The 16,824-nt window shown below is 37.9% G+C and overlaps 1 protein-coding gene across 2 annotated transcripts in view; it reads left to right on the top strand.

Moving 5' to 3' along the window:
• Positions 1–16,824, top strand: part of Itga8 (integrin subunit alpha 8) — a 171,465-nt gene that overhangs the window by 128,627 nt on the left and 26,014 nt on the right. For both annotated transcript variants that reach the window (XM_003462769.5, XM_063237857.1), the window contains exons 25-26: positions 1,783–1,941; positions 12,283–12,411. In XM_003462769.5, coding sequence (XP_003462817.1) covers positions 1,783–1,941; positions 12,283–12,411 — 288 coding nt within the window. The remainder of the gene's footprint in view (positions 1–1,782; positions 1,942–12,282; positions 12,412–16,824) is intronic.

The raw sequence follows: 16,824 nt of genomic DNA, 5'->3' as shown, positions 1-16,824 counted from the left end.
TGTTAGGGTTTTATTCTTCTGCACTTTGCTAATTAAACATATAGCATATTTTAAAACATCAACCCAATGTCTACGCTTTATGTGCTGCCTAGATGCAAGTTATTATGTTCTCCTATCTCAGTGGGTGGTGTCAGTACTCATAGACTTGTTCACTTGCTTCTTGGTGGTGAGAGCCATTACATGGTAGGAAACATTTTATTTTGTACTGCTCTTCTAAAAGAATTTTAGAAAATTCTTTCTTGTCTTCTTTAATATTTGGACAGCCCATGCACAAAAATGACTTGCTTGCTAGACTTCTTTTCAGTTCTTTCCGCATTTTCAGACATCTCTAAACATCATCTATTTCTTAATCTGAAAGTCACCAACTCCAAGGCACTTGGTAGAAACTTTAATGAATGTTTTTCTGTTGTGCAGAAAAAAAAAGTATGTATAAGATGAGTGCCTGGCAAAGAGATAAAAATAATTTTGCTTTTCAGTATCATAACCCAGCTTAGAAATACATACCTCATTCTGAGATTGGAAAGAGTACATTGCTTAGTAATATATTTTCCAGAAGCAGATAAGTGAGCCTTTAAAATCTGTGAAAATATTCTGATTCAATCAGACTTAAAGCAGTCCTGCTTTTAAGTTTAGCATAAATTGATTATAAAAGGTTAGGATAATTACCAGTTGTACTAAAAGTAATCTTCACGTTTTTTACATGTTAATTTCATGTCTCAAAATATACTGATTTATTAGATGCCATAGCTCTTTGATCAGTCACCTAATAAACAAAAAAAATTAATTATTCATAATTGCTACAGCTGTAAGGGAGAAAAAGATCCCTGTTAATTCTGAAGATAATTTTAAAATCCACAATAAATTGTGAACACAGTGTTTTCAGCTTACCGTTTAGTGCGCTGTTAGTATGGAATTCATGCATGAAAACTGTTCATCTTTTTATGAGATATGGCCCTTCTTACCTTGATATTAAAACAGTAGAATCTCTGCTTTGAAACACACCCTGGAAGTGAATAGCAGCAAGCCCAGATGGGCTTTGACACTTGATGGAGGTCTAGTTTTTCAAGGGGTGAAAGAGAGTGCATCGCATATGGTTGCAATTGACAAGTCAGTAGTCAAGAGGAGGCAGATGCCAGTGGAAAGAAAGAGTTACTGAGTTTTGAAAGCATATTGTTAAAATTGCATTTCTAGCGCTACTATTAAATTAGTATAAAGTCATGGTAAATAGACATAGTTAATAAAGGTTGAATATCCTTAACCTGAAAACAAGTACTATGCTTCAAATCCAAAACTTTTTAGCATGACACAATGCCACAAATAGAAAATTCCATATCTGATCTCATGCTATGGATTATGGTGCAAAAGAACAGCACATTAAAAACACTGTTTAAGATGACCTTCAGGCTATGTGCATAAGATATATATGGAACATCAGTGAATTTTGCCTTTAAACTTGAGTCTCATTATGTATATACAAATATTCCGATATATAACATCTGAAACAGTCCCAAGAATTTTGGATAATGGCGCCCGATCAGTATTAGCTTCACTGAGGAAATCCGCTTTCAGAGATCCTCAGGCTGGAGTCTTCTCCAAACACGGGCACATCCTGCTTTCTGAGTTCTTCCTGCCCATTTGGACTCTTCTTTTACTTATTTTCTTATTAAGAGTCATAATCCTAGTAACTTAACACCAAAAGTAGATGCATTCCAAAACAATTCCAGGGTATGGAGAGTTGGATTTCATCTTCCTGTCATTTCATAATGTGTCACTTGCCTGCAGCTGCACAATATTGGACCAAGCACCATCAGTGACACCATTTTGGAAGTCGGCTGGCCGTTCTCTGCACGGGATGAGTTTCTCCTCTATATTTTTCATATTCAAACTCTGGGACCTTTGCAGTGTCAAACAAATCCTGATATCAACCCACAGGATATAAAGGTATGAATCCAGTCAAGACAGTAGTTTTATTATTTTTATGGTAAGAAAAAATGAAAATTATGCCTTTTTAAAATAAAGTAATTGTAAGTTCCTTCAGTGATCATTGACTAGACTTTTTCTTTTAGTTCTATAATGTGCTGAACTCAATTTTAAAAATTCCCAGAAAACTTAAATTTCTCCTAGTTTTATTGCTCACAGTAACCTGTCATTTATTTAGCCCATTTCAATATACACCTTCTATATATGGTTTGACTACTAGCATAACCAAGCCAAAATCATAAATAGATATGTCATGCTTTGGAGAATTAGTACCAAATGTTATTTTTAAAGTCTTGTTGGTATATTGACAAAAGGCATGAGGATCTTGGGCCAAGTGGGATCTTCCAGCTGGCACCAAGAACAAGTAAGTGGTAAAATATGAGAATTTACCAAAGGTTGACTCAATGCCATGAGGACTCCACTGTAGTGAAGCTCATAGAAAAATCTGAAGCCCTACTGCCTTAAAATGCATATGAATCACCTGAGTGGGTGTTATTAAAATGCAGGATCCAAAAGGAGCCTGCAATTAGTATCTGAAAGCGATGAAGTTGTTGAACCTCTATAATTCCAGCATCCTGGGAGGTGGGGGCAGGAGGATCATGAGTTGTAACCCAGTTTGGGCAATTTGTCCCAAAACAAAATATTTTAAAAGAGAAGAGGATCTAGATCAGTACAAAGGGTGCAGGTTCAATCCTCCGTACTGCAGTAACAGAGTCCAAACCTCCCATGCCCACGGAACTGACCCTATCCAGATGAAGATTCAGTCTTGGCTTAGGTTCCTTCTGAGAGGAAAGAAACAAATTATTCTAAGCCGTTGAAAGTGTCACAGTTGACTGAAAACCAAAACAAAACTTTGAAAATCAGATGCTGTCCTCAGAAGACAGCTTCATTGAGGAACCAACATTCTCCTTGTAGCTGCAAGGACACAATGCCAGTATTCCACATGTAGACTCTGCAGAGTCCTAACTCTGCCATCAAAGACCCCAGGCTATCCATTCCTTCTTTCTTTGATCTCTAAGGACAGTAGCTTATTATAAAACTCATCTTCAGATGTTAACATGAAACATTTAAGTAACTCGGTCTTCTTATATCCTGCTCTATTTAGCATGTACTATATTTTGGTATGAATTCCTGAAGTATGTGATTATGCAGAAAGCTTTTCTCTGAGTGCAATGTTTAATTTATATCTAATTTATTAATTATATATATATGTATATAAATAATTTGTAATTGTGTACCTTGTTCATTGTGAGTTACTTTTTCGGTGGTAATTTAACAACCATTTACAGTGACTGAGGCATTCTTGATAGATAATTTTCCTGAAAGGTCGACAGATTCCTGTAAACCAACTGGGAATATAGTCTGAGCACCTGGCAATGTCTGCTACCCAATTATTGTTTAAATTATTCATAAACCTCTATTAAAAATCAGTCTGAGGTTAGGAATTTTTCAAATACAACTTAAAAAACAAAACTATCAGTCTGTAAAATCTGAATGTTAGATTTGGTTATATTATGAACTAATCATAACCATGCATAAATTGTTGAAATTTTGAATTCATAGAAAAATTGAAATGACATTACTTTCAGATTCTCAATTATTCTCAATGTACATATTTTAAAATGAGATATTTTAAATTATATTTTAAAATGAGTCTAGAAAAGCTCTTACTAATAAGTAGATTTTAGATAGATAATCAGTATATCAGTAGTTATATACAAATCAGAAAAATTGAATATTATTTTTCTCTTTAGATAGTAAATTTACTTGTGTAGTTGTTAGCTTACTTGGCAATTGATATTTCCTAGAAGAAACAAAGATAGGTAATCTTTGTCTCAAATACAAATTAGAAATTAGTGAAAGATTGTAATATTTTTGTATGTTGTTGTCAACATGACAAGCCTGGGACATTTTAAATTGTAATATCAATTTTAAGATTTTAAACATTTGCATCAAGTTAACTAATTTAAAAATGTGGTATACAGATGATTTTTAGTAAGAAGCAAGGGAAATGAGTTTAGTAAAAAGAACAGAGAGGCAGAATTGTATTTGTAAAGGCAAGAATTAAATCTCAGCTCTTAACAAGTGGACTACAGTATAATTCCTTGCTATTTGCACCATGGTTTGTGGTGGGGTTTGTCTTACCCAAAGCGAGTGTCTCAGTCTGGCTCCCAGGGTGTTGAGAAATGATGGGACCATCAGGAGTTGTTTGAATCTTGGGACTCCGTGCTCATGAAGGGATTGATGCTGCTCTCCCAAGAGAGAGTCATGTGGAGCTACAATGGTGACAGCAGGTCGTCCTGAAGGAGAGCTTGTCTTGCTTCTTCTCTCAACACGTGGTCCCTTCATGAGCTCAACTTCATGCTCCTGGACTTCCTTGCCTAGAGAACTACAAGCTAAGATCAACTCTCCTTTGTAAGTTAGATCACGTCAGGGATTCTGTTACAGCATCAGAGCACGGAGTCAGAGCACTCACTCTGTAGTTTCCTTCTGAGGAGAGGGAGAGGAGAGAGAAAACCTCTGCATCCATTAGCCATCCCTCTCCTCAATGCCCAGGCCTAATAGAACCACTCCACACCAACCCTGGGCCTGTCATAGAGAAACGTTTGCCCCAGCTTTCTGAAGTTGAGGGACTTTTCATGGCTCTTCCACCATAGTTTCCTCTTCAACTACTCACTGGATGCTCTTTCAGCCAATTCCCTTTTTCCTGGGTTCAGGCACACATTTTAGTCAACTTCTCCTTCTCCTTGATAGTCTCATCTTGCTTACTTACCATGGAAAAGAATGCTCTTCTCCATTCTATCTCTACAACCCTCTCACAGATTTCTTAAAAATCCTACTTTTGAAATAGAAGCCATTTCTATTTTCTTGGAAGCATTTTCTGGGGCACTCATTGCAAGGAGCCTATGCTACCGACTCTGAAGCCTCTATCCCAGATAGCCCCTCAGAATCTCTATAAAGTTTCTGCATACATCCTCATTTCCCTCTTCTTAAGTCTCTTTCCACCTAAATATGATCATTAAAGAGAATGAGCTACACACAATGATTTTTTTCTACTTTTTAAAATTATTCATATGGCCACAGGCCTGGATATTATTATTTTTATTGCAAATACAATTTTATGGCATCAAAACCATATTGAGGCTTAAGTTGGGTGATTTCTTTTGCAATGGTTTGAAGACTCAACTACCATTTAAAACATCATTTTTGAAGAGAAATGTATTCTGAATGCCAAACACTGAGCCTGACTCATCTGAAATGTAACCCATCTACCAATTTAAGATGTGTTCCAAAGGCAATAAAGGCTCAATGTTTCCTCACATAACTCTTGAAACCCAATAAGAACACTACGAGGTTTAGTTTTCACAGTAATAAGTGGTTCAGATCAGTTACTCAAACGTGTTACCCTAATGTCTCCTAGATTTCAGGAGAGTACAGGGACTGCCTGTATGAGCCACCAGCATGATGATTCTAACCTGTAGCTACTTCAGGAAACAATGGGCAAAAGTGCATCTACCACTAACTTAAGGCAAGGCAAGGACAACTATACACACAGATGTTACTAGAAGATGTGTGTGTGTGTGTGTGTGTGTGTGTGTGTGAATGTGTCTGTGTGCACATGCATGTGTGTGCTAACGTACACACCTATCTCATGTAAGGCTTCATGGGAGATTCACTCAACTTGGTTTTTCAACATTGTTCAAACTTCGGTCCCAGAGTTGTGAAAGTATCATGTGAGTATGGCTGTAGGAAAGGAAGGGCTCCACAACCTGCCAGTTTCTCACTAGCAGAGATCAAGAGCCAAGAGAATTGGGCAGTGGGGTGAGGGAGTGCCTGGGACTTATCCTCCCTTACTTTTACATTGGTCTCCCAGTGTAAAGGTGTCTGCCTTTGGGTTTCATCTCTAGCCATGATGGTTTCCACATAGCCACACCCAGTCGCTGTCTTCTGTAACCTCATGGGCATAAGCAGATGTCCCTAGAGGTTCTGTCCTTAAGCTTGTTGGTCTAGGTAAGAAAGAGAGGGAAAATTTCAACGTTGTGGTTTTTCCTATTCTACTATCTGAAACATTTTGAGACATTCAGCTGTCTACAACATTCAGACCAATTCATTAAATCTAATTTGTTCCAGATCCTTCTTGGAATAAAATTTTAGAGTGGGGTAAAGTAGTTCTCAACTATACTAAAGGAAGTAAAATAATTATTTCAAACTATCAATTTTGTTGTTTTAGTAGACTTTCTTCTGGGGTTTGGAAAGCCATTCAAACAGGGATGATCATTAGATAAGATGAGGTTGAAAAAGTAAACCGTACCAAAGAACCCAATGTTTCATTGCAAAGAATTTTTTACACATAATACACAGCCAAGTGTGAGATTCTGAGGGAAAAGCTGTGGAATGAGAGGCTGTGCCTAGGAGGCTGTGCCTAGGAGGGCAAATGTGATGCCCAAATGTCAGCTGTGTTAAGAGAACAGCACCATGTTCCAGGTTTAACTCAAGCAACAGCCCTGAGATAAAAATGATTTCACAGAGACCAAACCAGGAAGACTGCTGATTGTGAGAACTGTCACTAAAGCTATGCGAAGTAGGAGGTCGCCACTGAGTCTGGTCTCTTCAATAAGACCAATCCCACAGGAAATCTAAATTACAACCAAATCTCACAAACATGAACAAAAAAAGCAGAATCAGTTTATTCGTCAAGGATTATAACCCTGCAAATAGCTTTTTTAGAATCAAGTGGGTCGGCAGACAGTGGCTTGGCAAATTTGCCTAGTTTGTTTTATCCTTAAGAGTACTTTGCTCTTTCATAAATGCATCTGCTTACTGGTTCTCATCAATTCAGAATGAGAGGACACTAGTTAGTCTCCAACAACTCTCACTGATTCATTGCCTCCTCTGTCTGTCTCTCTTTCCTCCTTTTTTTGTCCACACAGACAACTTAAAACTCAAGACAGAAAGGAAGACCATTTAGTGGTGCTAGCTACTGGTTTCTTTCTTCTTTGTAGACGTCTTTTCTTTGTGCATTCTTTTGTGGGGCTTGAACATTATCAGCCACAATTGAGTTCATAGCAAAAGCACTATTTGTGTCTGCTTCTTGTTTCTTCATTGCTGCAGGTTCTGCTTTTCTTCTAGAAAATAAAAGATCTAGCAGCTCATTCAAAAGCTCTAATCTGGAGAGCAATATGAAATTTTAATTCTCTCCTCTTCTAGCTGTGATTCTGTAATGGCAACTACCAATTGCTTTCATCTCCAGCCTCCTATGCACATGCTGTCTGACAGCAATGTTCCCTTTGACCAGTGAGTTTGTGCCTTTGCTCTTATAGGGCCTGTAGGGCCAAATCGTACTCCCTGGGACTCATTGGTTTTTGCCTTTCTGCTCCTTGAGAACATCTTCAGGCTCCTGTGTATACATTTTTTAAAAGCAATGTTATGGTTTGTGTCTGGATGTCCCCCCAAAGTCTCATGCAGTCATTGGGGAGGAAGCTTTTCAGAGGCAGTTGAATCTAGAGTTTATGATTGATTCTTTGTCTAGTACTGGCACTGGCAATGTGAGTGCTGCACACACCCTAGGGTGATAGCCTCCATACAATATGAAGGAGGAAAAGTGGCTTGCTTCTCACCCATTATCCCTTTTTTCCCTTTTTACTCTTGTTGCTTTTGCTGTCTGCTGCCACTATGAATGGTTTTCCCTCTGCCATGTGCCACTCAGCCGCCTTGGAGCCAACTGAGCATGGACTGAAACCTCCACAAACTGTGAGCTAAATAAGGCTTTCCTTCCTTAATTTGAGGGTCAGGTATTTTTCTCAGTGATGAGAGAAAAGTAATTAAGACAAGCAATAATCACCAATCTTAGATAAATTACTTGAAAATACTAGTTCCAAGATTATCTGTATTCTATGCAATTAAAACTAATTGGGTTCCCATAGCTTTTACTTCAGATATGGGGACTTTACCTGGTAAACCAGTGTAAATTTTAAAATGTAAAACACCATATTCAAGGACAAGAAAAGCACAGCATTACCAGGACAATGGAATGGTTCTTGTAGTTGTTCTTTGCATCAACTTTTCAGAAGGAAAAAAAAGTGGGCATTTTCCCATTCCCTTCAAATCCTTAACATTTGTGTCTTAATTTCATGGTGGTAAGACCCCATGGACTGTTCTCTACTTAGATTTAATTACGGACAAAGAAGTCCATGAGAATAGTTTACTGTCTCTGTAAAGCTAGGAATACCTGAAGTCCAAATACAAATTTTAAACAAGAAAATGATAGCACGTACTGCTTTTGTTTGGGTTCTCAGAGCCCTTAATCTTATTCCACCAAATCCCTTTTTCAGATGCAGTATTTCCAGCTTTACTATACATTCTGGCTTTTAACTCATAAATTTGATCCATATCCTTTAATCCATTAATTTAAACCCCTGCCTGAGTGAAGAGTTTGGTGAAAAGTTATGCAAATAGAAACATCTTGTTGGGGTCAAATTCTGAGTACCAGCTGGAAAGAGAAACATATTTACTAGCTATTATTTTCTTATTGCAGACAGAGGCAACTTCAGTTGTTCTGAGGAAGCCATTCCTCCTCATAGTACTGAGCAATTTATACCCTGACTTGAGCATCTGTCTCACATGGGTGTTAGGAGACTGGCCTCCTGCACCTCCCTCCATCTCAGATGAAGGAAAAACATGGCCTGTGGGTCATGGCCAGCTGTGAAAATCGCTCCAGTGTTTGTGTGGAAAATGGACTTTAACTATTGTTTACATTTCTTGGATATCTTCTTCCTTGCTTTCTGTTTTGTTTTGTTCTTTGAAATAATTTCTGGAATGCCATTTGAGAAAAACTGGTTTGTAAGCAGCTGAAGACCTTTTGAATAGGTGTTTAAGGGTGGCATTCCACTACTTATAAAATAGTGTTGCAAAAGGGAAGAAACATACTCCATCAACTTTTGCTTTTTGTTGGGCTTATTGTCTAGCCCAGAGTTAAATCTTGTGTTTTATTAAGAGACCATGTAAAAATATCAATGAATGATGATACACAATAAGATGCATCTTATAAAACCATACAGGAAGTCCTTGCCTTTGGGCTAAAATTCTACTAATACTAATACAGATATTACTAACAATTATGAACTAATATTTGAGAAAAAATAATGAGTCCCTACTTCTTTCCATTACTTTCTCCATGTAGTTTGGTTAGTTAGAGTTAACTTCGAAGGTCAGTTTTTCAGCAATCTATAAAGATAGCAAGTATGTGTGGTAAGTCTCAGAGCAAAAGCTATACATTGACAGAGAAACAGATGGGTGAAGTATATGATATAAAACATAAGAGACATTTCCACAATGCTCAATTTTTGGCTTAAAGTCAGCCTATCTTAGATTACAAAGACTTTTCCATCTCATCCTCCATTGCTGAGTATCTGTGAGGCATGCTCTGGCCTTTCCTCCTCCCTAGTTTGGGCCCTGCCATGGTCCTGGAATATCCTAGCATCCGTGGTATTGACCTTTCCCAGGTCACACCACACGCATCTCAGTGCTTTAGTCACTGCCCTTCAATAAGAGCTCTATGCACTCTGCTTCTGAGATATTCAACATTCTTTTCCTCAGTTCATAATCTTATTTATAATGTTCTCAATTTCTCTCTCCATTAGACCTTCTTTTCTTTTATGAATACTTTCTCTGAGTCAGTTAACCTACTCAACACTGCCTTTGGCCACCCTTTCTTCCCTTACTAAGACCAGAATCCAAGATGAGTTTCATCCCTTCTCACGACATCTTAACCCTCCTTCTCCAGTGTCTTCCAGGTTTCTGCCCTGAAATCTGAGCCACACACAGTTCCATAGTCTGGCTTTTCTATCCTTAGCTGGTGGCACCATTATGGCTTTATGGTGGGAAGTGACTGTGGACCAGCCAGTGTTGTGAGGATGTCAGCTCTTCTGAAGATCAGCCTTTCTCATTGTCCTCATGGGTTTCTCTTAACTTCATGAATTATCCTTGTACTTCCTTGTACTATCCTTTTCCTTGTATCCCCTTTCTTTCACATTACTATTAGATGACTGTGACACAAGATGGGCCATTTCTCCATCAAAACCGCTAAACTCTACCCTGCCCACCTCTAATCATCTCTCCCACATTCAATTCTTCTCCAACATTCTCAAAGGAAGGATAGTTCTTCCGAGTTTAATTTTGCAAAAAAAAGCTCCCCATTTCTTGCAACTTCAATAGTTTTTTCTCTACTAGTCCCTTCTTTAGATCCTATAAACTTGATTAAATTTTCTACATCTTCAAAACAAATGCTAAATCAAATCGCATGGCTCTATATCCTCTCCCATGAGTGAGCACTTTTCCCCTTCCATTTATAACCAGATTGAACCTTTTATTTCTACTTCCTCATTCCTCCTTTATTCATTTTTAGAAATTGTCATTAAAAATACTAAAAATCCAAAAAGTCCAACGTATGTGAAAACATAAAGAAAAAAATTCAACTTCCCACACATTTATTATGTTTTCTATTTTCTTCTCTAACTTTCTGATTTCAACCAGAAACATTGTGTGATACACTGCCAACAGACAAGAATATTCTAAAATTTCATTATCATTCCTAAAACAATATTAGCAAAACCTCCTCAATATCACAAATCTCCATGATTGGATTTTCAAAAGATTTTTTTCATTATATTGTGTAACTTGTCTTTCCCTTAAAAGTATCAAGAGTCTTTGTAAATTAAAATGTAGGTCTATATCACCACTTTAAAAAAACTATCAAGTCTTTTGGATATATGTATCATTTTTATTTAACCAGTAACCAATAGATGCTCATTAAGTTTTAGATTGCTAGTTTTTCCTGTTTTACATAGAGTATTTCTAGTTACACTAATGTTTTGCATTGGTGCACAAAATTCTGGGTGAGGTTCTAAATTCAGAGCAACTAAGAATGACTTTGATTTGAGGATGATTGATAGAAGAGCTTAATTTCAAACTTTTTCAAATAGCTATCCATTTGTCAAAACCCATTCAACTCTTTAGGGACTGCAATTTAATTTCCACCTGCACCATATCCTCTACTGAGAAAAGGGTATCTGTGATATTTATGTAGTGAGTGATTTCTATTCCTCACTCTTATTTACTGAGCTTTGGGACTTGTTTAGTGTGCTTTGTCATTCCTTCTTGTTTTGCAATTGTTTTTTTTTTTTTTTTTTTTTTTTCCCTCGGGCATCTGTAAGATACGTTCTTGGATATACTTTCATCTGATGATCTCAGCTGAGTTTCCTGTGTGACGTCCTCTTCCTTTGCCTTTCATTTCAATGCTTCTTGGAAGATTATGTGTGACTCTCTGCTTCTCAGTTTATATCTTTTCACAAGGCAACTCAAACCAGTCATCGCCAATGATGGCTTAGCCTTATGGGTAATGATGGGAGTCAGTGGGTTTGTCCAGTTCCTTATGATACCCTGAGTAGTATCCTTCCACCTTTTGTGGGGCATCTTACAATACAATGTAGGCGTTTCTTTTTCATTCCATAGAGATGGGCAGAGTATTGTTCCCCTGACTTAAACCAAAACCCATGTAAAAGAACACAAAATTCTGAGGTTGGGACTTGGGTGGAAGTCAGAAAATTGGGTTTCTGTATTTTACTTGGTCCAATAAAAAGAATGGAGTTATTATGTGTGACTTATTGGTACTTTCAAAATAGTTTTTAGCCATGATATATATACCCAGCATGAAGTCTGAGATAAAATCACCAGTTCTAGAACACTTGTGAAAGAAATGGGCTGAAATCAAGCTCTGTTACAGGATGAAGGGCAGGGCACGTTTTGCAAAGTACATTTGCATTAGAACCAGTTTCGCCCTGTGGTGCTCACAAGCACAGAGATGAGGGACACAACAGTGTGGACATCAGATCCTTGACCACCCTGGGTTACTTCTCAACTTTCCTTCCACCTTACTGTGCATCTCTCTGTTGCAGAATATCCTTCAGTTTAGCCAGCCCTAATATATAATGAAAGGGAAATAACAAGACAATAGTTCATGCCTGAAAAATCAGCCCTACATATTCTGCCCTTATGGGAAAATCACTTGTGCTTAAAATCTTATTTTTACAAAATAAACATCCAATGCTGGGTGAACTTCTGTAATCAGAGATGGAAAGGCTCTTTCTGGGTAAGTCACTTTGCTATAGAAGTTGCTGTGGATAAATATCATGTCTGAACTCTACTGTGAATTCAATTCGGTAAGGTGTGGAGGATTGTCTGGAGTTGAAATCTCATAAAAAGGTAGCAACTGTTAATGCAATTGATTCCTTCTGCTGTTTGCAGCCTGCTGCCTCCCCAGAGGATACCCCTGAGCTCAGCGCATTTTTGAGAAACTCTACCATCCCTCATCTTGTCAGGAAGCGAGATGTGCCTGTAGTCCAGCTCCATAGACAGAGTCCTGCAAAAATACTGGTGAGTTGCCTCTATGTACACAGAACTGAGGGGAAGGATTGGATTCAACAGAATTCCCTGCTATGTATGGTTTTCACTTCAAGTCTTATGTTCAGTCTCTTCTGATGTTCAAATATGCCTAACATTTCTTAGCAGTACAAATTGTGAAAAATTAAAGTGAGCTTTCTATGACACCAAAGAAGCATTTGTACATAAAATTTTTACTCTTCTAAAACTTGCTATGGTGATTGCTTTCAAGAAATATAAATAAAACACCCATTATAAGCTTTAATCTAATTCAGAAACCTAGATTCAGCTGTTGGTTCATTCATAGGGACTGAGCTTGTGAGAGTTTGTGGATTTGGTAGAGCACTGTTCAGCAAATAGGCTTTTGAAAAGTTGCCCCTGTCATTGAAACTCAGAGTCCTCTGCTTTTCCAGGAGAGTGTAATGTAGCCGGGTTTGAGAGTCTTAGCCTTGGGATCTATGTTAGGTCTGTCCTGAGCTTTGTTAGGACTTTCCAAAACTGTCAACAGCATTCATGAGTTATCACTTTTTGGTTCTCTAATGCACCTCTGCTAGATATAGAGCTTTATGAACTCATGTGAATATTTATCCTTTCTCCTAAACATTTGGCAGAGGTTAAAAGTAAATGGCAAGGATCATTTCCTCTATGGGCCGCAAATCAACTTCATAATAGAATACAAAGCTGCAAGCACATTCTTTAGCTATACAGAAGTGGAGAACACCTCAGAACCCAGCATCCTCTTGCAAATCAAGCAAACACACATGCAGGGTTCGAGGTGGGGACAGCCTGATGAGGTAGGGCTGAGTGGATGCTTCTTGCCCCACAACTGCACTGAAGAAGGCCAGGGTGAGAGGTGTCATCTTGGAGTGGTACTGCAGAAAAGGCCACACTCCCAAGCCAAGGGTTCTGTCTTGCTAGCCAAAGAGGCTAGCAGCAGGAATAGACCTTTGTCAGGAGGTCTCAGGACAAAGGGAGAGTAAGGAAAGAGAATGAAGCCAGAACTCAGAAACAACCCTGAGCCAGGGAAGGATCTGCAGCTGCTTCTACATGGGCCATGGCCATTGCCCTTGTCAGGTGGGGAACCATGCACCCCTTGTGCTGAGAACACTCTTCAGGCCATTTATGCCAGAAACATGCAATTGCCAGAGGCTCCATGAGGCACTGCACTCTAGCTGTTGGGCACTTTTCTGTCTCATCTTCCACCCTACTGGAAGTCTGTAAGAATCTGTACAGTTGCTCAATCCTGTTTCTCCAGGATTCAGCTCAGTGCCTGGCCATTCATTGAGTGAAGATGAGAACAAGATTGCAGATAAACTTGAACTTGAACCCATAGCCACTCCTAGAAACTTTTGGAGTCATCTTTAAAATGTCCTAGGTGTATCATTCTACCATCCTTACTCTTTCCTCATGGTCTTCAGGGCACGTTTAACTCAATTGTAAGCAAACATGCACAAGCAGTTTGAAAGTTAGTGTTGGTAACATATAAATTCACTAGCTCCTCCACCTACTCAATTCAACTGAAATAGTATGACAATGAATGAGTATATATTTTGGGGATTTAATTATTCCTTTCAGTTACAAAGTGAAATAATTTAAGGAAGCGAATCTATGCCTGAGGAATTGAACTCCTGATTTTAGCATTTGCATGATTGAAATGAATAACAATAAGCTTAATTTTTAAAAATTGAAAGATTGAGATTAGAAAGAATTTGCAGAAGATAAAATATAAAGTACAAGTGTGAGTGAAATTACCAATCATGTTTCCCCATAACAGAGAATACACTGGGTGTAAATGGTACTCTGCTTGTAGCCAAATTTGTGACTTGTGTATGAGTATGTGTGCATGTGCACGTGTGTGTGTGTGTGTGTGTGTGTGTGTGTGTGTGTGTGTGTGTGTACCCTGGGAAGAGCAGAGGTAAGAAGATTCCAATAGAGATACCAGACTTAGAATGAGGCTTGGGTCTGGTAAGCCATGGTAGCCGTGAGATCATTTGCTTCATGCCGAAGAAACCTTGTAATCTGTAGATTTGGTATTCAAGTTCCCAAACCCCATGTGAAAGCTCCTGCCTTTGGGGCTCTGTCTCCCCCTGAGTTCTGAGCCCAGGTAAATTCATCCAGAGGCCTCAGACTGAGTCATCAGAAGAGATAGAGAAGCATATGAAGTTTTTTTTCGAAGGCACCAAAATCTTTCATGTTTTCATTAGTACGTGTTTCCAATAAATACTCACTTTGTTCATCTTGGAGAAGTGGTGCATAGGCATATCACATCTTGATCATTTTGTTCCCCCTGCTAAGTTCCCCTGTTCCTCCTTCCCCAGAACCCCTTTCCCATCTCCACAGAGTTGGATAAATGGAACAATAAGCGGGGAACTAGGGAAGTCTTAAACTGATATCTTTTCTAATGGTGACATTAAATTAATTTCATTTTTAGAAGAAACAAATATAAAAAAGCGACAATCCTAATGATTTATTTCAGTCAGTAGGACATTGCCATATTGAATCAATCACAATCTTGAAAGTCCTGAACATGTGACCTACTACATGAGTAACCTTTAATAAATAGTAAAGAGTCTTCAAAATAGAGGATAGCAATTCCAGCTCTGAACCTCATTCATACACAGGTTTTTAGGAATCAGAGTTTTAGTCTGGGATGATAAAATAAAAGTTCTAGAAAAAGGTGGTGGTGATAGTTATATAACACTTTAAATGTGCTTAACACCACTGAACTGTACTCTCAAAATGCTTTAAATGATTTTTTCAAATTATGTTTTAAGTGTTCTCTGGCATCCATTTATTTTTTTCCTCTTGACAGTAAGAAATTAAATAATCAAATATGAAATGGACAGAAAAGTACAAGCAAGGGAAATTTCAAAAATCATTTAAGTCAAATGAGGAAAATGTAACAGAAATACCTAAAATTACATGGCAAAAAGCTCTAGGTGGCAGACTATGATTAAAATACCAGTGACTCTTTATGACAGGCATTTAGTGTTTTTTAGAAAGTGTTTTTCAGAATGATTTTTAGAAAGGTAAGTGTAGGGAGCACATACACGATCTCTTTTAAGGGAAATCAGTAAAACTCTGCATTCTGTCACTAAGGGACTTCCAGGGGATAATAGATTAGGCAATGATAATTTGTACCTATGGAATTCTAGTATGTACACATAGGAAAGGCACTCTGGAAAACCAATGTTCAATGAAAACTCACAAATATTAGATTTTGTTTGTTTTATGTTTTGTTTTTATTGTTATTGGAGATCAAACCCAGGACCTTGTGCACGGTAGGCAAATACCCAACCACTGAACCACACCTCAATCTTATGGGTATTTTATTTGTTTTTGCAAATTTCATCTTTTTTTAGTTTCCACTTAGTATTTCATGAATTTACTGAGGCCATGTATGTCAATAACTAAATTTATTTTGAAAAGTTTTGTACATTTGCTTTGTTGGGCAAATGTTTTTCATTGTTTTCATTAAATATCTTTGACATAGCCAATTTTTAGTTTCTGATTATCATCAAAGTATATTTACTCACAGGTGATTGGCATGGCAACATTTGTTTTCCATATTTGATTTCAATTCATGTTTTATTCTTATTTTCTCTTATTGGATCAAATCACACGACTTCATATATCATCAAGTCGAAACAACACTGGATAAAGAATGATTATGCAAAGTTTATTCTAAAATCAAAAGTGAAATAAGACCTCCTACTGCTTTTGTTTGGTTAAAAACAACTTGGTGAATCACATTTCTGATTAGGAATTTGAAAGTACAAAATATCAACATCCTGTGTTGGGATCATAATTTCAATTTGAATTTCAAAACGCATCTATGACACTGAAGTATCATTCTCTTCCATCTTAAGAATATCTTTCCCTGTCACATCTTTGTCCCTGCTGCTTTTGTCACTGTATCTGTATCTCTTCCAAACTTTTCTCTCTTCCCTTTCACTACTCAGACTAGCGCAACCTCATCTTTCTTAATTTCTTTTCAGTATTTGATACTCTTGGTCACTTCCTGAAACTACTGCATTCCTTAGCTTGCCCCTAGAACATTCTCTTCTGATTCTCTTCTTACCCTGTGGCTAGCTTTATCTTGAATTTTTCATGGGCATCTTGTCTTCCCATCCTTAAATGCCCTATGCGTCAGGACACTATCTTTAGCCCCCTCATCTCCCCTCCTGTCAATTTTTCTCTTTCCAGAAAATGTTTGCATGACCATATCCCCATCATTCCAGGTGCCTCCTCTTTCCTGAGTGTGCCTGATGTATGAGAGAGCAGAGTGTCAGTCATCCCATCCTGCTAGGTAACTTTCTCATTCTCAAAGTTCTTCCAAAAATCAGCTTCTGCAGAATCCTCCAACAGAGCTAATTAACTGGGGTCACCTTCTCAAAGGAATTTGTA

Source organism: Cavia porcellus, unplaced genomic scaffold (genome assembly GCF_034190915.1).
Source record: "Cavia porcellus strain 051 isolate PalLab524CR breed Dunkin Hartley unplaced genomic scaffold, mCavPor4.1 scaffold_27, whole genome shotgun sequence".
In the NCBI taxonomy this organism is placed as follows: Eukaryota; Metazoa; Chordata; class Mammalia; order Rodentia; family Caviidae; genus Cavia; species Cavia porcellus.
The sequence above is the reverse complement of the archived record's forward strand: the minus strand, read 5'-3'. Positions and strand labels throughout refer to the sequence as shown.